Source organism: Haemorhous mexicanus, chromosome 2, assembly GCF_027477595.1.
Source record: "Haemorhous mexicanus isolate bHaeMex1 chromosome 2, bHaeMex1.pri, whole genome shotgun sequence".
Lineage (NCBI taxonomy): Eukaryota > Metazoa > Chordata > Aves > Passeriformes > Fringillidae > Haemorhous > Haemorhous mexicanus.
In genome coordinates this window covers 49,933,207-49,956,446 of record NC_082342.1, presented here as the reverse complement: position 1 = coordinate 49,956,446, position 23,240 = coordinate 49,933,207, and the positions used below count along the sequence as shown (strand labels likewise).

At 39.0% G+C, this 23,240-nt stretch overlaps 1 protein-coding gene and 1 long non-coding RNA gene across 4 annotated transcripts in view; one reads left to right on the top strand and one right to left on the bottom strand.

Moving 5' to 3' along the window:
- The first annotated feature begins 1,342 nt into the window (after positions 1-1,342).
- On the top strand, positions 1,343-13,523 carry LOC132323490 (uncharacterized). Its single transcript, XR_009485355.1, has 3 exons — positions 1,343-7,473; positions 9,470-9,661; positions 10,265-13,523. It is a non-coding gene; the product is annotated as an uncharacterized LOC132323490 (long non-coding RNA).
- The window catches only part of TNFRSF19 (TNF receptor superfamily member 19), a 57,434-nt gene continuing 44,637 nt past the window's right edge, over positions 10,444-23,240 (bottom strand). For all 3 annotated transcript variants that reach the window (XM_059838751.1, XM_059838753.1, XM_059838752.1), the window contains 5 exons: positions 19,892-20,056; positions 18,506-18,631; positions 17,585-17,687; positions 15,134-15,534; positions 10,444-12,732 (listed from right to left, as the gene is read on the bottom strand). In XM_059838751.1, coding sequence (XP_059694734.1) covers positions 15,141-15,534; positions 17,585-17,687; positions 18,506-18,631; positions 19,892-20,056 — 788 coding nt within the window. In that variant the 3' untranslated portion in view covers positions 10,444-12,732; positions 15,134-15,140. The remainder of the gene's footprint in view (positions 12,733-15,133; positions 15,535-17,584; positions 17,688-18,505; positions 18,632-19,891; positions 20,057-23,240) is intronic.

Sequence of the window (23,240 nt, the reverse complement as noted above, 5' to 3'; positions counted from 1 at the left end):
AGATGGAATCCAGTTAGCTCACCTTGCAGCTCACTGCACAGAGACAAATCCTCTTCCAACATACCTTTCTGTAGCTCAAATGAAGTTATTAAAGACTTGTGTTATTTATGTTGAGTGTTTTCCCCCAGGGTCATTTGACAGCATCCCAGCTCCTGGGTTGCTGATCTGCAGCATCTGCTGTGGGCAGCCAGGGGCTGTGTGGAGGTGGCTGAGCAGCAGCCTGGAAGCAGAGAGTGTCTTTGGCTTTGGGCAGCTGGTAGGGCTGGCGCCCACAAGTGCCTGCATTTCTTCACATGGGTGTTAGAAATGAAAAAGGCATCAAAATTGCCTTGGATGCCTTGGCTTACAATGCCTCTGACATACAAATGTGCTCAGTTGTCTGCAATTCACTTCCAAGGAGAATACAGTTGTAACAAAATAATTTTATAAGAGAGCCCCGGGGGAACACAAGTGATAGAGCAGCTTTTATAACATACTAAAACTTCTATAAAACTAATTATATATGTTATCAAAATGATTCATGCTAACCAGAGTAAATCCTACTCATTACAAATGAGAGTTGAAGTGACAGTTCATTGTCTCTTAACATTTGCACAAAGATATTGCCTTTTCTCCCTGTGCTGTCACAGGGAGGTTGGGGAAGGAATTCCCCAAGAACTGGAGGTGCCATTGCAAGAAGGAGGCAGTGCCATTGGGGTCTATAACATCAGCTGACTGTGACAAGGTAAGTTCTCATCACTCCTGATTCCTCACCAACATGGCAAATTTTCTTCTTAGCTTTTGTAAATTTAATTTGTTGTCTTGCCCTGAAGCCTGCCCAGCAAATGTGTCCCTCATGCATGGAGAAGTGCCATGTGTCTGTAGGTTTTGCTCTTGTTGAAACTGTTTAACATTGAAGGTCTTCTGCAAAACAGTGCTGAATTGCTGGCGGTGTTTTCCCTAAGGAGGGATTTAGATAACTTGTTCTGCTTAATCAAATTAGCTATCTTTGATTTAATCTGGTATTTAAGCCAAATTCCCAAGACAAAGTGGTTTTAATAGTCTGTTCAGTTTGTAATCTGTTTTCCAAGAAAATCAGCTTTTTTTTTGTTTGTTTGTTTGTTTGTTTGCTTATGACAGTCTCAAATGTACGTGAAAAACTGATGTGCAGGGAAATAGCTGACTACAGGTAAATAGCTAATTTGACATTCAGTTTCTTCCTTTGTGAGCTATCCCATTTCCCATGCCTTTCCCTCGGTCTGTCAGAAGTGTCTGTCAGCTGGTCTAGCACCTCTTCCTCTCTGGTTATAGCCTGTATTTTTTTAGTTCCCTGCTTCAGGTTTGTTTCTCATCCCATATTGCAACTCATTCTCTGGCTGTCAGGAGCCTTTGTTCCAGCTGAGACCACTGCAGATCCCAGTCACCACACCCTATGGAAAAGGTCACTTCAGGAGTGCAGGACTTGCTGGAGCAAACAGGAGCCTTGAGCTTTGCTCTTCCTTTTCCATTATTTACCTGGGGTTTCAGCCTGGAGCAGACAGCCTGTGCACTTCTTATCAACATCAGCACTGGGGAAGGTGACTGTCAGCTCATACTGTGCTCACCCAAAGGTCCCTCTGGTGCTCCAGCTCTAGGCAGAAAATCCATCAGTGCTCTCAGTCAACTAAAGGACTTGTGTGTGAATGCTGCATTAGCTCTGGACCTCTGAAACAGTGTTTAAGGGCCAAGGTCAGCAGGGGGTTCTGTGATTGTTGAGAGGCTTTGTTAAAAGTGAGCTCCTGGATAGTTTATTTATCAAGACCTGGAACCTCAGTCACAGTATGAACATGGAAATGGGAGAAATAGGAAATTTGAGCTGGTGGTTTGGCTGATATCCTATAATTCTACTTTATTTCCCCCTGAATGTTGGGGAAAATGATGGGGTAGGTGAAAAGCTTTGTTTTCTGCAAAATGGAGAAAATTCCTTGTTATGCCAGATTATCAAAGCCAGTTTTGGGTCTTTCCAATTGTACTTCTACTTCTCCTTACCATCTTCTAGTGAACTGAAATCAAACCTGAGTAAATCCTCCAGAGAAATTTACCCTGTTTATACTGACTTACCCTATAGAGAAATTCCATCTGGACTCAAGGTGCTGCTCTCCAGCCCTGCAAAGCTGGTCCTGGGAGAGACAAACTCTGTCTCTGCAGCCAACTCATTCTCCTACCTTGTCTTTGCCTTTTTCCTATTACTATACCATAAATACTACAGCCTCCTGGACACTGCTATTTGTACTAAAAAAAAAACCAACAACCAAACAGAACACTAACAGAAAGGCAGGCAAGTGTCTGGCAGGGGTGTCTGTAACTTCTCTCTTCATTATTACTAATCTAAGCAATTTAAATGTGAATAAACCAGCTCAAAGTGGAAGGAAGCACTGGATTCAGCATGATGTGGTTAGAAAAGAGTAGGTGTTGATATGCCCAGAGGTCATCTGGGGCTTGTAACATCCCTTGTCAGGGCCCATGGCAGCCAAACTGGAATTTTCTTACTCTTCAGGAGCACTGGGCTATTTGCCAGCAGCCTCCACATCTCACTCCACTTTCAGGATCATTATCAGTGAGGCTGCTGAATTGCCATCTCTGCTGCAGGGACTGGAAGATGTCCCCAGAAATCTGGGCACTGGTGACACTGAGGGGATGAAGTTGTTGGTAATTGGTGGATTTTCTACAAGAGGGCTGCACCAGTGGAGACTGGGCCTGCTTCTGCTGCTCAGCAGCACAGCCACAGTGTCAATGTCCCAAGAGTGTTGATGCCTTCAGTGGCTTTTCCTGTTGCCCTGAGTCTAGCATGCCTCCTCTCTCTCTCCCAGAAAAGGGATGCTGAAGTGATAATAGTTGTTGGCTGGCTCAGCTGGAAGTTTACAGTATTTAAATTACAGATCCAGGTCTGAGTTTCACACTCAGAGCAGTGAGGTGGGATCAGCTAGCAAAGGAGGAGGTAATTAAAGGGCCATTACAGCAAGCTGGTCCCAAGGGAGCCGTAATGGTCCTGGTGAAGCTGCTGCAAGCACACTCAAGTCACATCCTCGGCTGCCTTGCTGAACTCAGGGGCTGGGAACCGTGTTCTTATGGGTTGGTTTGAACTGAAATGTGCACAGCTGTGCTCATTCAAAAAGGAATTCACAAAGCTCTAAAGAGGGAATTAAACCTTGCTGAGGCCCGCCAAGAAAATGTTGAGTTTTTTGTTTTGACTGGAAACGTGTAAATCACCTGGATACCTTACTCAGACTTTCTTAAAAACTGCTTTCAGAAGCATTCATAGAGAGAGAGTCCACTGTCACTGTCTTCATACAATCCCAGATGGCATGATACAAATGTTACTCTTTTCTAGGATCTGTTTTGTACAGCCTACTTTCCATCTTGATTTTCTTCCCTTTTGGCACTGCTGATGAATATGTTTCATTTTCCCATGGCTTCTACTCCTCAGTGCTGCACCGAGTTGGCTGCCAGCTACGCCAGCTCTCTGTGGTGTTTGGAATCCCCCTCCTTGTCCAGGTCAGCCTGAGACTTCACTTTTGCTTAATTAAATCCCAACCCAGAAGAACACTGGAAGAATTTACACATGGTAGTGGCAACATTTTCAGACAGTCTTGGATCTGGGCTTCCACACACCACAAACTGATGGATTAATTGCAGACAGAAGTACATTCTTCAGCTGCTGGAGGTCCGTGAGTGGTGCTAAGAAAAAGGCTCACTCATTGACCCAGTTTGCAGTTTTCCACTCCATCACCTAATAAAGAGTTTGAGACAAGCAGGCCAAGTGTAAACGCTCCTTTGTGGCCACATGTCACAGCACAGCAGGACATTGCAATGGTGTACACACTTCCTGTGCAAAAAGCACTCACCCACTACAAGGCTTTGAGCAAACACCAACAAAACACTTTGATAACGCAGGATTGCTCCTGCTGCAGGGACAGAGAGAGGAGCTGCTGTGAGCCATGGTCACAGCATCGCTTCTGCCTTCACTGGGGGCAGGTGAGGAGCTGCAGAGGGACTGGAACAGCCAGAGCCCAGCCCTGATTAGCAGCTGAAGGGGCTCTTGAAAGCCCCCACTTTAGGGCCCTGTAGTTTTCTTTCTTGTAGAAGTGTAAAGATTATAACAGCACAATATAAAAATATATAATTAGGATGTTTACACTAGACCTGTTCAGCATCAATAGCTGGGGAAGTTGAAGAGATGAGGGTGTGAGGTGGGAGCAGGGTGCTGCCAGGGAGCCTGCAGGCAGTGGGTGTTTCCCTGCCCAGGCATCCCCTCCCAGCGCCCATGAGGACTCTTGCCAGTTTTGGCCAAAATTAGATTGGATTCTTTCTTCCACTTCTTCCATCTGGCTGTTCTAAAGTTTTTGAAGTGTTTAAAAAAATTATTGCTAAAATTATTTCTGTTTAACTGAGTGTAACCAAATAACTTATAACCATTATAACTTTGGGCTGATTTCTAATTAGCAGTTCCAAGCAGGAGACCAATTTAACTGTGTCATCCCCACCAGCCTAGGAGCACAGGAGGGAATGCCCTGCTGTGTCTCAGCTAACAGGTCAGCCCAACCTGCTTTGACTCACCCATTCAGGAAATTGAGTTGAATACCAGGTGTGCAAAGTGGATCTGATATGAAGGATTATTTGTTTTGCTGTAGTATTTTGTGGTAAGATTATCTCGGGGAAGAGAAAGTGAATGTTCCACACCAAAAAAAAGAGGACAGCTTTGTGTTTCCAGTTAGTTTAAACCATTACACATCCCTACTGACCTGTCTCATCTTTTCTACAGATAATTATTTTGCAGCACCTGAGGGTAAGTCCTGTTATCAGCAATTTTTACATACTGTCATGGGTAGCTCTGTCTCCCTGCTGTGACCATCTCTTGTCCCTAGTTTTTATGGAGGGTTCTTGCAGATAAATCCTGATCAGGGCATGCACTTAAAAAAAAATTTTTAAAAATCACCATTTTAAGCCCTTTGCCATTTTCTTCCCTTTCAGAAGCAGCTGTCCACAGATAGGAACCCACCCAAATAAATCCCTGGTAGATTGCCTTTGAATTTGAGCTCTCTTCCTTTCTAAAAGCAAGCTTTACCTTGTGCATGTGTTACATCTTCCAAGCTAATGAACTTAAACCCCCAATTCTGTTTGCCAGTGGCAGGGGAAGATCAGACTAGGCAGTTGAGGGGAATGGGAAATGCAGACCTGGAGGAAAGCAGGCAAACAAGTACCTGACAATTGCAGCAGTGATAAATAAGGCAGAAGAGTAGGAAAGAGCCATAAAACAGGAGGAGAGGGGATAAGAGAGGGAGACATTCCTTTCCTGAGTGGAAAGAGTCTTCACTGTGTTACTATTTCTGACAGGGGGCAGGGGATGGGGAGGACAAATCCTCCTGTGTCAAGAGCAAGGGGTAAATGCAGCATGTCTTCTTTACAAAATGGATGTTTTATAAAGACTAAGAAGATAAAATGCCTGGTATGCTTGAGGGGCAGGGTAATTCTAGAGAATACAAGAGGTTTTTTTCCTGCTTGTTTTCCCATGAAGCCCAGAGTTATTTAGCTGAGCTTTTAATACACAACTGGGAATTTTGCTGAATGATTCTCCAGTACAACTTTTATGCAATTTTTTTCTCCTGTTTCTTTCCCCCCCCCTCCCCTTTTTGTTTTCTTTTGTTTGAACTACCCATAGGCAGTGGTTCAACAGCAGGCTTTTAAAGAATGGGTTGTTGGTGTGGGTTGGGGTTGATCTGGTCAAAGATGTGGGTTTTTTGTTTTTTTTCCTGGCCTGGTTACCGGGCCAGAGGACAGAGCAGCAGTAAGAGCATGAAGCAGTAGCTGATTCCAGGGCTCTTAGGGCTCCGGGTGGTGTTAGGATTGCCTTTTTTTTTTTTTTTTTCCCATGAGAAAATGTAATGCAAGTTAAGCAAAATTTGAAAACACTCTTTTTATTGTTTTATCCAAAACCTGAGGCAATTAGGAAAAGATCAGAGATTGTCAGGCATTTAAACCCTCCAGCTCTCACAGCATGGAGTGTGACAAGGCCAAACTGAAAGCCAACTTCTCTTCCCTAAGATCAGGTAAGAACCACAGGGGTCTCCTTAGAGGAGCTGCAGCAGCTGTAGACCTTGGACTGGATGAAAAGGAAACATCAGAAAGCAGATCCAAGGAAGCCTTGAGTCCAAAACTTTTAGTTGTTTTTGGTTCACCCCCTCAGCTAAGAGATGATAGTAATTGCTTTTCACTTCCCTCTCTCAGCTGCTGCAGTTACAGCACTGATACATCTGCAGAAGGTGCAATATTGCATCTTTGGGGATTTTGGGGCACTAACAGCTTATGTCTGCACCCCTAGACTTGCAGAGGGAACCAGCTGCAAGAGGCTGCCATGTGCTGGAAATGCCAGCACTGCTCCTGCTCTCCCGTGCCTCCTGCACTGCTCCTGCTGCCCCCACTGCCCGGAGTGCACTCGCTGCAGAAAGGCAACTCAAAGATCTCTTCTCTAGGAGAAGAAAGTATCTGGGCCATAAATGCCACAAGCCCTCCTCAGTGACACTCTGTGTGTTAGGAGGCATCATCTGGCACTCAGATATTTTTCAGGAATCGCTTCTACAGCACTTGCCAGCACCTTGAGTCAACTCCAACGCTGTCTATTTGTTGTTGAAAGCTACAGGAGATGTAATTTCTGGCATTCTTCAGCTCTTCCCTGCAGATCCCACAGCTTCTCCCATTGTATTAATGGGAAGGCTGAACCCACAGGGCTTGCTTCTCTTAACCCATCAATACAATAGGCATTTTATCACCTAAAGGATTGAGAGTCTCCTCGGCCTGAGTCCATCTGTTCTCCCAGTTGAAAAACAGTGTATGAAGATAACTTTGAGGTAGTTCTTGCCCATAAAAAATTGATTGGTCCTCCTTGAGTAAGCAAGAGATCCTCCAAGGTTTGAAGTATATTTAAAGGTATATTTAAATTGAGGATTTCATTAGACTGAGGGTTTAATGTGGAGAGTAGCTGCACTAACCTTCCCAGAGAAAGCTTCCTCATGTAAATTTTCACAGCATTTTGTCAAAGTGTATAAATTTTTCCAGTCAAGGTTTTTTTGTCTTTTTGTAGTACCAAAATATCCAAAAAGGGTGATTAATTTTGACAAAATGCAAGTGTTATTTGCTGGAATATTATGGGTCTGTTTTAGTATTACAGTCAGAAAGATATTCTCACTCTTGCTCTGGTGCTGTGTCCCCTTAGTTTTAATTGTTGAACATCCTTAGGAAAAAAGTTTAATAAAGCTGAAACTCTGTTAAAGGAACACAACTACTCTTGTATCTAACAACGTAAACCAACACCAGGTTGGTCAAAACTTTCTTTTTTCTCTTGCAACAGAGAGACAACAAATGGCCAAGCTGATACTTGCTGCTGAATTTCTTCAGGTTAAACTCAGCTACCAGATGTTGCTGGAATCAAGATCATAATGAAAAAAGAACATTTACAAGGTATGGACAAAACTGGCATGGTAAATGCTGTTACTCTGCTGATTCCAGATCTGCCTCATTTTGCTTTAGGCTGCTGCAGAGTTTATGTGTGTTTAGGTGACCATGAAATTAGAGAAGTGGCTGTAGACTAGTGCTTTACTTTGGCTTTTAAAATATGTTTTGCAATGTAATGGCCCCTTTTTGCTCTTTTTTTGTTTTTTGTGCACTAAAAGCTAGATGTCCTTTTCTCATTCTTGTTTTAATGACAAATAACCTCTACTGCTGCCATTTTGTTCAATATTGGTCTGTAGAACACCCACTGTGTGCAGCTTTCCCCCCCTAAGGCTCCCATATTGGCCTGTGAAATGTCTGCTTGGATGCCTGGGCTGAAAGGCATTTGAAAAAACTGAAACACAACCTTTAGTTTTTTTTTTTTTTTTAATGTTCTCAGTTCTTTTTGTAATCTCTGCCACATGCAGAATAAGTGCTTGTGTGGTGGATGTACAGGCCTCCCCTGAATTGGTCCACAGTGTTCTGTAATTTCCTCAAGTTTAAGGATTTAGGAATAAGATTACTAACTGACCTGGACAATGCCCTGCCTCAGGTCATGTGCAAGGCAACAAGTTCATTATTTTGTGCACATTCTGTATTTATATATATTTATTGTTCCAATTGACTGTGTGATACAGATCTGGGGCACATCAAAATGATCTCTGGAATTCCAATGGTTTAATATTTTTTCTAAGCTGTAAATCGGTGCTCTCCCTTAAACTGTTGGTTACAACCAGATTTTGATATATTAGCTGCTATACTTAAGGGAATTTTTGCATGCTAAATAGCATGTGAATTAGCCATCCATAAACTGAGACTGAAACCTGGGCAAAAGAAATGGAAAACTCCACAAAGACTGAGGCTCAGGGGAAGCACTTTCTAAAAGCTGCTTTCTCTTTTTGTCTGCTTTTCCACCAATGCTTTAGAAAAATGTCATTTATAACCTCTTGAGCAAGCCAAATCTCCTTTTGTCAGATCAACCAAAAGGAAAAAAAAAAAATCCAACTGTGATAAGGATTTAGAAAATCAGATGATGGGAAAACCCCCTCAGTCCTCCTCTGCTGACCCTGCTGTTGGAGTTGTGGTGCTGTGTAGAAGCCTCAGTGTGCCCCCAGTCTGCCACCCTCTCTGTCAGCTGGCTATTGGAAAACATTTCCTCTAATCCCATCATTCACTGCTGTTGTGGGAAGCAGCAGGCTCCCCAGCAAATCCACCCAGGATGATTTTTATCCCATTGAAAGCGCCGCCTTATGGGACATAATCGAAACGGCTCATGCGCTGCTCTGTGAAGAGCAAGTGGGTTTTACCATCACTCAGGCCAAAACTAAATATGGATTAAATTGCACCCTGCCAGCACAAAGTGTGCATTGTGTGGCTCTGCTCTGCAGTGCCCAGCCTCAGCGTGCTCCATGCCTGATAAAACACTGCACCCTCCTTCAATCCCTCTTTTTCTAAAGGGCAAAACAAAGCAGCAGTGTCTGTGCTGGAATGTGCTGCAGGTAGTGATCTAAACCTCCATCACCAAAGACAGTGAGAGGATTAATTTAATGCATGGAGGTTGTTGCTTGGAGGGACTTCATAGGAATGCAAACCAAAGGCCCTCAAAGAGCCCACAACAAAGGGAAAAGCCATGTGATCTCAAACTCCTGGTAGGATGGGGTGGACTGGATTAAGGGCTTGGTCTACCTTGCAGAAAAGGCAGGAAATACTGTTGTACTGAATAGGAATGCAAGCAGGGAAAAGATTTTGGGGTGGGTGGGTTTTTTTCTAGACCTTCTGGAAAGCTTGGATGGGAAATTGCAGCCTGGTTAATCACATTTATATAGTAATTGATGTGAGCAAATATCTGTGCAAATTTTGTGGTCATGTACGTCATGTGTTCTGAGTTGTGCTTTGTTTCCACATAGAGTAAATATCTGTTTTCCAATTCCTGTTTACTGATTATATTTTTATAAATTTTTGTCAGGGGCACTCCATTGCCACCCTGGCAGCGCTGAGAGTCATGAAGATCCCTGTCCTGGCACAAGGTGACCTCCCAAAGATGCCACCTGCAAATCTCCAGGTGAACTCCAAGGACTCTCAGGCGAGCTGGACGTGCGGCAGTCAGAGCAGAAAACAATTACAGGACTGCTCAGGAGTGCAGCACATGGACACAGAGGTATAAGGAGTCCTTGCTATTCTGGGCAGGAGATCCCCAGTTAAACTCTGAATTATGTGCTTCAAATAATGTAGAAATAACAGCATTACACTGAGAAGAACCAATGTGAAATTTGCTCAACTAAACCAGAGACAGAGCAGCTTTTGAGTCTCCCTCAAACTTTCCCCCCAAAAATCACACACTCCAGCACAAGCACCCTGGCTTTATGTTATCTGCAATCCCTATCTGGATTCAGTTTCCAGTCACTGCTTATGGCTTTATCATAAGGACCAATTTTATGCAATTATCAAATTACTCCTTCGTCTCAGTCTTCTACTCTAGTCAGTCAGACTGTGCTATTCCTTTCTTATTCATTTAAATTGGGGCCATGACTCCAATCCTCCTTCAAAAATACAGCTCCTCTCATTATTTGCTTATCTCTCTTGTCTGAAACAACCTAGTGGTGTGGAGCACCAGGCGCTCTTTTCTAAGACATTGTAAAGACAGCAATTTGACTTTTTCCCCCTACCTCTTTTTCCTCCCCCTTTCTTGAGAAGCAGAATTTTTAAACAGTTTTGAAGCACTATGATTTTAAGCATTGATGTTAATTTTCTGCTTCTTCAGGGTCCTCCTGCTTGAAGAATGATGTTACTGCTAAACTGCAAACATCTCAAGACAAAGATGCATCAAATTCTACCATAACCTTAATGTAATTACCCCACTGTGGAATTCTAAAAGAATTAGAAGAATTCACCACTAAATTTGTACAGGAAGCTATTATTAATTTGAGGTCAACAAACCAATACTGGTTCACATAATATTTTATTCACAAGTAGAAAAAGTATTACAAAACAATTTATACAAGGTTTTAATTTACATTTGTTAAAGGAGTATTTAAAACAGCACTGTAAGTCCCTAGACATGACATGTGGGCAGTCTAAATGCAGTGATAGTGAACGTTTTCTATTGGCATGTACAACATTGCTTGCCACAGGCAATATACAAAAGACCAATTTGGTTAAATTAAGGAAAAAAGTATATACAAAATATACACATAGAGCTAAAAAACACTCTCTTAATTTTTTCCTCCCAATTTGCTCTCAAGCTTTCACTCATAAAAAAAAAAAAAGTCTCTTTTTCTAGGGTTGCTGGATAAAAACAATTATACAAAGTTTAAATTCCAATGGGAAAACACACTGTGGCAGATGCTGGCAAAATTCTTGAACATTGCTTTTTCAAGAACTGTTATTAGTGAGAAGTTAAATCTCTGTATGTTCTGGAAATATTTTGCCATATACTGAAATGCACATTGGATTTTTTTTCCTATTTACAAAGTATATACAAAGAAGCACACATCTCTTCATGCACATGTAGTGAAAATAATGTTTTGTAACTTCTTAAATGTATGAAAGTATACAAAGAAATTATTCAAAACTACTCATATTTAAATATATATGTGAAAGTATTTATCTGAGTAATTGTACTGTATAACTGCTTATTATTCCATCAGTGACCAAAAGGTGGTATCTACTACTTAAAACACCAAACCCAACAACAGCCAGAAAATCTCTTGGATAACTTGTTCACATTGGCTTGAATTTGGGAAGTGTTATTCATGGCTTTTGCACAAAGGAATAATCTCACTGGGGAAGAGCTGGAGCACCTCTCTGCCATGGCTGCCTGTACTGTTTTTATCTGTTTTTGTGCAGGTCCAACTTTCTTCTGTGTGCTTCAAAGCAAAAGTCTTTTTCCATAATGGATTCTGAATACTGTCTCAACATTTCCATTGCCACACAAACCATGTGTGGAAAGATGAGTAATATTTATTGCCAATTTGTTGGCATCTGTTTTGCTGATTGCTTTGCTTTAGTCAAGGCACATTGGGTACTTTAAGGAATAATTGCTAGAGCTCATCACAGACAAGTGTGAGCCTGTTGAGTGTCATGAATCAGTGAAGGTTACTGGCATTATCCACAGAAGCAAAAACTATTTTAGGGATGAAAATGGCTGAGAAAAAAGTGATATTAAGGGATGTGATAAAGCAAGCCACTTCTTCTGTTTTGTGTGCAAAATTTGACTTGACTCAGTACTACAGTGAGAAGGACAGAGGGTCTTGAATGAAAGGGATTCCTAAATGGATGAATCAGCTCACCACAGAGCTTGACCCTTAAAAATAATGCACTAATAAAAAAATCTTGGTAACAGTCTCACTGTATAAACACTTTCATGGCACACCTGCTATAGTCTGACATTCTGATTTGACAGTTGATTACAATTATTTCAACATTCAAAATTATACGCTATAACAAGAAGTGCTGTATTCCAATACTGAGACTACTAATTAAACACAATGTCCTTATCTATATGTCTGACCTTCATTAAACTAAATCTAACTTAAAGCTAATCTCCTGCTACACTTAACAGAGCAATGCCACCTCCCAAAAATGTAATAATTGGATGGAGGGGACTTCAACCACACACACTGTAACATGCTAATTCTCTAACTCCCCAAACTAGCTTATTGACTATAATGTAATACATAATAAAAGCTTCAGTTTATTGATAGGTGATCCTTTTATAAACAGAAATGGATTTTTTTTAATAAATTTTACATCCTTCAATAGCAGGAATACTATTTAAAATTAGAACCAGCAAAAAAAAAAATCCTAATGTATGCACAAATCTGCAGGCAGAGTAACTGGCACCGTGTTGTCCCACATCTTCTGACACCTGTAGCCATATTTGAGACCCCCCCCCCCCCAAATACTCTGAAGTATTTCTATTTCTTGCTGTATTTACATAAACTATTAAGCTCACTCCATTAGACCTTTTGAGACTCTGAGGAAATAGAAATAGAGACTGGAAAGGTCATAAATCCACTTTCAGGGTCCTCATAGGATGCTCCTTGAAGTTTAACTTCACAGCTGTTCCAGCTCAGACACAACTGCTCAGAAGGTGTGAAATGATGCCATTTTTTTCCAGCTGGATTGGATACCATGCAACACTGAAGACCAAAGTATTTTTGATGAGAATCAGCAGGGGAGTGTAAGGGAAGCATTCAGCTTTAGTGATGGGAGATACAGCTCCAGTCCCTACAAAAAAGTGAAAGAAGAGTGGTTACATAAATTCATAAGAAACCCGTATGCACTTCTGTATTTGACTAAACACTAAAAGAGTAGAGGTATACTTACTGCTTGCTGTAAAATTCACCTAAACCTGAAGATTAAATCTGTATTAAAACCCACATAAAAAAGCTTAGACCAGTGTGTACATATATAAAATATGGTATATTCTGATTTTGTGTAATTCTTTTGAAATATAATAATAAAACATTGACCTGTGAAAGACTGTAATACATCCTCAGGCAGTACAAAGACCATGCTTGCCTCAAAATATTTCAAAAAGACATGAAAGATGAAGACCAGATGGGAAAAAATGCTATAGACTGAGATGAACTTATTGTCTTGAAATTGTACAGTGGGCCAGTGTTCATCCTGAAGATGCATCTCAAGTAAGCCTAGTCCTGGTCCTGTCCCGTGAACACTACTGAAATTTCTCTGCCAAAAATGCACATATAATGATGCACTGTAGAGTCTGAATGGGGAGAAATTGTACAAAATGAATCAGTAGGGTCTATTACAAGAAAAAAAATGAAGGAAAAAAGTAACCCTCCTGAAGACCTTGATTAGTCAAAATTATACACAAATCTCAGTAGTAATAGAGGACAGCAGAAAACTATCAAAGCATACAGGATTTTGAGATGCTAGAAAAGCTGTCTCACAGAAATCAAGAGTCTGTCATACACACAGAAATCAATAAGAAAATTTACAGTTCATATAATGTAACAAGTATAGTGCAATAAAAGCTAATTTTTGTAGTCATATTTTGAAATCTTGTGGTTCTTTTGATCTAAGAAAATTCTTAAGTAATATTAATTGCATACCTCTGAAGTTGATGCATGGTTTGGTGGGAAAACACCCACAAATTTCTGATTTTTAAAATCTTGTTAATAGAGAAATGCATTCCCTTAAAACATCAAGAACTGCTGGGAACTAGCAGTGCTGAAATCTGAATTTGTATCCATGTCACTTCCCCTCCTACACACAGCTACACAATGCAAATGTCACCAAATGGTATTGGGCACACACAAAAATAAAACTGTCAGTGCTGCTACCTGACACATGTGCAGGTAGTGCCCAGCATTGTTACAGACAAAGCTTTGCACTAAATAATACATTGAGAGAAGGATGTGCCACCTGGACAAGGCTGATGTTGTCAGTGGCACAGCAGATTTTCAGGGTAAGTTCCCCTGAAGTCAATGGCAAGGCCATTCTTGATTTAACAGGCAGCTCCCTTCCCTTTCCTCCTCTTGACAATGTCACCTAAACAATGAAGGCCAGATTTACAAAGAAACTACTGCACTTACATGCTTTCAGAATATGTGTGGGTTTTGCTAAATACTAATTACTTTCTACTTCATATTTAGGAATGACACAAAAGTGTTAATGCAAACCAAATGGAAGAGGATCAAAGGAATGCAGTTTTACTTCTGCAGATGGCCCAAAATTTTCGTAATTAAATTTGGTGCATTATTAATATTAGTGGCAACTTCTTGTGTTCCTGCCTCTGAGTTCATGCACAGGAGACTGTTTCTCCTTTCCAGCCACAGCCTGCATAGGCCTGGAGTAACAACACCACTTGCCATCAGAACACAGGCCATCATTTGGGATCCTTTCACCAATTAGTTACTTGAGGCCCCAGATTACTTCCAAAAGTAGAAAATTCCATTTTAAAAGTAAGGAGTGCAGCTAATATTAAAAAAGATACATGATGAAGCAGCAGCAATGTGACTTTTTGCAACAGTTCCATTGTTACATAGTTAAGACAATTGTTTATTACCTCTTTGCATTTTGACCTCAGACCTTCATTTTCTCTGAGCTTTTATACATAAAGTTGCATTTTATGGACTAACTTACATTTTATCTGATGACATGGGAATATACATGGCATTATAAGGCATTTGAGATTCTCTTGCGTTTCTAGTACTCCTGCAGTAACTCCACAGAAAGGCTTTGTAAATATTTTTAAATGAACACTTGTAAGTCTTTTATGCTTTGTTTGCAAAAAAGCAAAGCCAATTCCTCAGTTCTCACTCATAAACAAAGGCTAGCCTGACAAGGCTATTAAACTGATTTTTTCTCTTGAAATTTAATGAAAAAAATCCTTGATAGAAGCTGACTGATGTACAGACTTACCCCTGTATTCTGAATAATATTTCAACACCACAGTTTGAGTAATTACACCTTTTAAATTTAGTTAATGATTTAAAAATGTGAAACTGCTGGATCTCCTGTAGAGGTTTAATTTATTTCAGCAATAGCTAGGTGTAACCTATGGAGAAATATAACCCTAGAACTTCTTACAATTCTATATTTATCTAGCTCTACATGCCTGGAGCACTTATTCTCATTCCTTTGTAGTTATGTTTTTTACCTCTTTATCAGTCCGTAGAGTCATTTGTTGTTCCATTACACTTTGTCTTTGGCTGGCCTTCAGCAGTCACCGAGTTCTGAAGTGATGAAACTTCTGTGCATGTTCTATGTTCGGAGATTTCAAAGGACTTTGCAACATTTCCATCAAGAGACTTAGCTGAAAGAAGTACTTCACTTGGTTCCTGGTTATTATCCAATTCAACAGCGGCTGCATTTTCAGTCTCAGGGCTGCAGGATTTTGCAGATCCTCCAGCCAGTTCTGAATATGATTCACAGATAGAAATGCTGTCACAACAAGCTGAGTTTTGCATAAGAGGCCAAGCATCTGGGTTGTCTCCACAGGCAGAGTGTGAAAGAGAACCAAGGAAAGCAGGAATCATTTCTCCAACAGAATCAGAAGCTCTGCAGAAAGATAAAAGGCGCATGGTTTTACAAAGCATTCCAGAAAATATTATCAGTATTTTAATTACTGATCATTTGTAATAGGTATTTCAAGAAGGTTTAACAGGGTTATATTAATACTCTAGAGACATGCTGTACAAACTAATTCTCTTGAGAAGGAATACAGTCTGTTCCTTGGCTGGAAATGCCAAAAGCTCTGGTGACCAATACTTCGGACAGTGAATCCAGGATTCCACAAAACATGAACTACAGTTGGAGTTGTTTAGGGTCAGAAATATGACAAAAAATACTATAGTAGTGGTCAGGTATAAACACTGTCACAAAGAAGAAGGATTTTTTTTTTTTTCTCAGTGCATGGATAGGGATGTATTAAGACAAGATGTAGCAGGCTTAAAATGCAGCAACAAAGATGGTTGGGCAGAGTCTAGAATCTCCAACACTGGGGGGGTTTGGTTGATTTTGTTTTTTAATTCCCCAAATTAAAATTTTTTCTGTCTGTAGAAAGACGAATATCTAATGGAAGTAAAAGAAGTAAAGTGGCTTCAGACTGGGAGAATGGAATAGGCAATGAGGCATCTTGAAACTGTGTTTGCTTTAAACCTGAAAACGTATTCACGTCAGATTTTTCAGTTTGTTCTGTCTAGCCTTCAAAATGTGAAAAGTTTTTCCTCTATTCTCTTTTACACGTAAAGGACATAATATTAAAAAAGAGCAAGCATTATTTTTTTTTAATGGAAAATGGAAGAAAGTATAAGTGGAAACTCAGTATTATCTACCTTGAGTGTATTTAAAGTGCATGATAATAGTGACATGTGCCAAACACTGCTGAAAGTCCAGTAGTGTTTTTCACTATTTATACGCACCAAAATAAATATTAACAAAGCCAGGAAGTCACACCAACGTTTTATTACCAAAAACAGTCTGCAGATTTTTAAAAATGCAAGGGCTATATTAAGTCTGATATGCAGTGTGACAAAACTCGTCCCATATTAACACGCCTAGAACAGTTTTTAAGTAGCCTTACTCATTTCCAAAACAGGACACTTTAATAGCTCTGATATACACACAAAGCATTTTCAGAGATGAGGCCAAAAGTCAGGACATTGCACCACAATTGAAGGAAATGCATTATTCTGGCAAAGGAAATTGGCACAAGCTCCATTTCTACTGGAAGGAACCACAGGATCTTTGATGTCCACATAGCATGGATATTACAGTTATTTTTAAAGCCTTAACCAAAAGATTCCTCAACAAGTACACAACTCTCAATTTGTCAGCCTCGGTGGTATACAAGGATGACTCAAGCTTGTTGGTATTTAAACAAGTTGTTATAGAAAAGTTAGATATTTGTACTTAGGTCGCTAAGTCACCTTGCACAAACAATACTTATGAAGAAGCCGCCTCTACGTTTTTAGTAACATGTGGCCATAAGAACAAAACAGCTGAAGACCAATTTAAACCTTTTATGGAAAATCATTCTAGCTAAAAGAAATAAATACATCCTGTATTAAAATCTGTAACCAGGAAACTCTGAAGGACACCATAAATTTTATATATTTAGCTCGTGGCCCTTCTGTAAAAATAACTACTACTAACACTCAGCTGATTGGGAGAAAATAAAAGCTAAAACCTGCTAGAAATTCAGAAATAATAGATATTTCAAATCTTGCAGTCCTTTAAAAAAAATTTTCATTCCACTTGTGAACTGTACTTCAATCCCCCCAGCTTCATGGGTTTAGGCAGCAACTTGCTAACTATTAGCAGAAGAGGAGGTGGTCAAAGCCCATAGGGTGCCACAGAGTAGAAGGAACATTATCTGCTTGTGAGAGAAGCCACTTCTTCTGAGAAACCCATGGATCAAGTCAGCATTTACTAAGTAATACCTAATTTTTTCACCATAAACCTATTCTTGCACAACATGGGATGACATGGGTACAGCTCATCAAAATCCCTCATTCGACTTCAAGCAGCTGTTGTCTCTGTATAAATATTAATTTAACTGCATAAAACAATACTTCATGTTTAATACACATTTGTAAAACGAAGTTACCTTTCATTGAGCGTGGTCTGAGAGTGGAAAGCACAGCTGTGGCTGCTGTGCTCCATGCTACAGGTTTCATCACAGCACAGTGAGGGAATCAAGTGAACTGGTCCTGAGGAATGAAAATTAATTTTAATAGTGTTAAAACTATCAAAGCTCTGCATAAACTTAGTCTCTGATCTTTTTCAAACTTGAGTATTAGTTTGTCAGTTACATTATAATACATGAATTGAGGAAATGTTTTTACAGCAGGAGATTTCTTGCTGTAAAAACATTTTTTAATACATCTTTATTCCTTTAAAATTGAAATATTTATAAAAGCCAAGCCCTTCCTCTAGCAGTAACATAGAAGCCAGTCATGAGTACCTATTTTTTAAATTAATTTTCTTCTCAGTTGAATACACATAAGTGGAAGCATTCTGAGTAAAGCTATCAGGATGATATTTAATCCTGTGCTTTTGTGTTAAATTATGTATTTCTTAATAATTTTTATTATTTCTTATTGTCTTATTATTTCTTATTATTGTTTCTAAATGTAATAACTGCATCTGTTCTGATATGACTTCACAAAATGGCAATGATTTGAATTGTCCAGGTTGTTAATGTCCTTTAGCATTCATACCACATTCTTAGATACTCTCTGGGAAATCCTTCACACTAATTTAAATCTCAAAGCCATATGCAGTGCTATTTCTTTCAGAAATAAATGAGATAGACATTTAAATTTTTTTTTCAAGTGAAGTCACTGAAATGAATAGAGGAAGAAACAAACAAACAAAAAAAAACCAAATAGCTACTTAAAAATCCTTTCTGCTTATTAAGAAATTAGCCTAGGACAAAGGTTAGTTTGACAGTGTTAGCTCTGCAGTTGAATTGCCACAACTTAAGTGTTAGATAAAATAAAGTCACCTTTCAGTAGACATAACCTACCACATGTCTGTGATGCACTTCTTTGGCACTGGCAGCATGTTCTGTGGTCATATTCACTTAGCCGTGGTCTATCAAAACATGATAATTCAGAGCCATTGTAGTGAATGTCTTGTGATCTCAGAGACCCTTTGAACAAAGTGAATGAAAATCCATGTCAGTGTTACCCTTTCTCCTGCTCAGAGCCCTCTATCTCCACAGAAAGTGTAATGTCATGCTATAAAGTACGTCCATACATTTTCCAATTGAAGGACCCACAGTGACCACGTGGCTTCCAATAATGTAAACCACAGATTTTGCAACAAAGCCTAGAACAGCTGGTTCAACTACAGCCTCTTCTAGGAAGACATCTGCTCTCATTTTGATGATTTGAGAGTATATCTTATTCACTGTTGCATTTTTGCAGTGTTTAATGATTCTCAGTGATTCCCATCTGAAATTTTCCAGAGTCAGCTTTCAGCCACTGGGATTTTGTTTATATTATCTTCAAGAGCTTTATATTAACAGCAGACTACCTTTAATCTCTATAATTGTAGGCCAAGGCAAACAAGTCACTGCACTTAACTAAAGGAAGTCTGAATTCACTGTGCCAGAATTTCTTAAAATTCATGTATAAAGCAAATTCTAGGTGAGGAACAATTCTTACAATGCCTCTGTAAACCTTTTAATTTCTGCTTGCACTGCAAGCAGCAATAACAATACCAATTCATCCTAGACAGTATTCTTGTTTGGCATCCAGGGTTCATTAAATGCTATAAACACATTTTAATAAAAGTTTTATAAAACTACAAATGGGAACTAGAGCGCTTTTCACTTTTTTCTTTCTTAATTTAAATTAAGAGACAGAAAAATGTTTATTATAAACAAATTACACTGATGAGCTGTTAATGATTTAAATGAAATTTATAGATCTGTCTCAGGCATTTAATTCATCTTGAATGTGCCCATAAAACCAAAACTGTTAAGGACAAATCTCTCATCTACACTGGCCACATTCATTATCTTGATGACCTAACCTGTGTTTCACAATAGCATTTGATGCACAGGTCTTCCAAAACTGGTATTTCCACATTGACATTGCAACTCTGGTATGTCCCATCTTGGATCATGAATAGTCCAAATGTATCTGTGCAGCCTCTAGCAGAGTATGGCATGAGAGTGATGTAATTGGAGTATTTCTGAGCATTTACACAGCATTTTCTCAGTAGCAGCTGAAACTGTCACAAGTTGGCAAACTTGGATGGAGTCCTGGGCTCTGCTATATTGACCATCTCAATCTAAACTTGCTTAAATGATGTAGACATTTCATTTCTTTACCTACAGAGGGATCTGCCAAACTGATACCACTCTATAAATATTACCCAGAAACAGTAAAAACTGGAAACTCACAGCTTGGTTTCTTTTCCATGAACTGCCTCTTGCAATAGATAACACAAAGGATGAGAAGAGCCAAGAGCACTGTTGCAAGTGCACTGCAGATAACAGCTGCCAGAGCAGTGTCTCGAGGGCTGGAAGCAGTTGAAGGGATCTTCACAAGATTTACCTTGGTAGTACCTGAAAGATAATTAAATAATAATTAAGGCAAACTGCAGACATTTCCAGAATATAGTCATATAAATGAAAGTCTGGGAAACAGAAGAGGTTTGGGGCACAGAAAAAAGTGAATGTTTTAAAAAAAAAAAGTATTCATATGTGCTACATTAGTTGCACATGTAGATATGATCATCAGCACCTTCAGTATGAAAAGGAGTCTTAGAAGAGACATATTGCAAAATGTGCCATAATGAGTGGAGATGCACAGCAACACATTCAGACTGTCCACGAGAATGGAATCAGATCCTCACCATGAAAACAAAGACATTTGAAGGTTCAATGCCACATGAATTTAATATGGAGAACATTTCCTAGGGCAGAGTTGAGAGAGTGATCCACTAGAGGGAGGCACAAATACATGAACTTCCCTTATAAGGAAACTTTCTGGGCACTGAGGCACCCACGGAAGTTCAAATGCTGTCAAAATTATCATCCTGCTTTGCATGACACCATGGTCACTTCCAAGATCAAACCCAAGATTTCAACTCTGCAAAATCTTTTTCTTCAGTGATTTTTTTTTTTAATAATAGATAGTACCTCTAGTCAACATTCAACAGATTAACTTTATACCCTAATTAGTGAAGACATAAGCAATGTTTCCAGCTACAAATGTTTTCACCTTTAGGTGGAAAGGGAGAGATATTTTTAAATAATCAAAACTTTAACTACAACTGTTGAAACTGTCTTAAATTACTATTGTAAAATTAAATTAGTTTTTAAACAATCTATGAATTTGACAGCCCATCTATTTCAATCTATTGTGAAGTCTTCCTAAATTCAATAAGAAAAAAGGAATAAAACATAGAATACTTCTATGACAGCAAAATTCAAGAAACCACAAACCATATTTTATTTAAATTACTGTGCCTATTTACCCCAGAAGATATTTGGTTAAAACCTAAAGACTATAATATCCTAAGAAATGGTCCATGCAGTCATAAGTTTAAATTGTGAGATAAATGTCTGCCAAAGTGTATTAAAACCTCTAATCAAATTGTAAATAAATACAATAGTTCAATATCATTACTGCAATTTCATGATGGCAGGAAAGAACTTCCAAGCTTAGCCAGTGCAATCAGTGGAATTGTATTACTGAGGAATAATTTTCTGCAATAGTTAAGATATTTCCTCTACACACATCAAACATGGGCACCAAAGTGTTTGTGATACTGTATTGCTTTGTTATAATACCTATAGGAATTGACAAAACCTAGGCATTTTCAAAAACTGACTTAATTCTAAGACTTTAGACCACTTAATGCCAAAGAAAAAACACTATTGTATGAAATTAAGAATCCATAAAATTAAAGAACTAATCCACCAAATGAATTAAATGAAACCAGTTTCTGCAGCTTATAGTACCATGTAGTTGCTAGTAAATAGGATAATATAAAAAAGTGGAGAGATCAGACCATGGCCATTTTACAGAACAAAGTTAGTTTAGTTGCTCATTTCTTGATTTCAGCATGAAGAGAAACAAGTATTACTGCATTTTCATCTGCTTAAATATTTCCATTTACCTTCAATTTGTACTATTATGTTCCACTGTCACATCAAAATCTGAAGAGCAAATTCATAGCAGATCTTTTGTACATGCTTTCAACTTGCCAAATTGCACAGAGGGGAGCAACTGGAGAAAGTACAACGGAGAGCCACAAAAATGAGGAACTGAAGAGTCTCTCTCTTATGATCAAAGTTTGAGAGAGCTGGGATGGCTCAAGCTCAAGAAGGCTCAGGGGAACCTCATCAGTTTGTATAAATCCTTGGAGGGAGCATGCAAAGAGAGCAGAGCCATGCTCCTTTCTCTGTCAGAGCTAAGTTCTGTGGCCTCTTTTCCAACTCCAATATTACTTTTAAAGAAAATGCAATAAGTGTCATAATAATTTGTCATAACTCGAATGCTCTTGGCAGGAGCACCTCAATCTTCCACAGAAAAAACTTTTCACTCAGTTTCTAGGATTCTTGCAGCTATAGTTTACAGTTTATAGTTTAAGCAGACTGAAAAAATTTCTGCATTAAGTTCCAGGATATCTGTGAGGAGCAGTAAATACACATAAAATCCTGTCTATATAGCAAGGTGTGCTGGCTTTGGTGTGAAGATCAGACTGTGCTTTGGTATCAGGTTTTCAATTTTAGTTAACTGCCTGATCTAGTCTTTAGAAGGTTAAAGACAAACTGGACAAGAATTTAAAAACCAGACAATAAAAAAATTGATCTGAAAACATCTTCAATTTTTCATATGAATACACCTATTTGTATTAATGTACATCAGAGCACTAAACAGTTCTTAGCAATTTCTTCACAATTTGCAGAAAAAAGAATTATCAATTTTGAAGGGCAAAAAAGAAAAAGAGCACAGGAGAATTTTTCCCAGGCACCACCACGCTGACCAGATCACCAGCAGGTTCCTCTTAGGAATTAGGACTAAATCCCATCTTTCCCTAATTTCCCCCCAATTTCCCCAATTTTTCCCAGGCAAAAGCTTCTATGTTTTTGTCTCTGTTCATTTGCTTCTGTACAAAATACATCTATTTTCAAGTATGGTTGCATATGATGTATTCTAGGAAAATATAAATTATATATTTCTTTAAGGTCCACCAGCAATATTCAAACTGGAAATGCAGTGATTTCATTTTGAATAGGGATAGCAAAACTGAAAATTTTTTTAGCCATCTAGCTATTTAAGATTTATTTGGTTGATTTTTTTTTCACTTGAGAAAGCAATTTTCTATTCCTGAGAATGTCTACCACTCATCTTCACCTTCAAAGAACTTTTTGGAATAGCTACCCTGAGCAGTCCATTGTAGTCTAGCTCTAATTATAATGATAGTGATCTTCCCTGCAGAGACCAACATTTCAGAAGTGGATTGCTATTGTAGAAGTGGCCCGTTGGGCATTGCTGAACTCTGCTTTCAGTGTTACTCAGACATGTATTCATTTTCATAAACTCTTTCTTTTCACAGGCTTAATGGTCCCACTTCAGTAAAGCAAGGAGTTGCATTTTAAATGTAAACTTGTACTTACATCTATTAGATGATTACATGATTAAATTTAAATATGCAATTAAACACTTTGTGAACTGCATGGGATACATTCAGAAAGGAGGGAGGAGGTGCACACTGTTTTCTGATTGTGGAAAGCATGT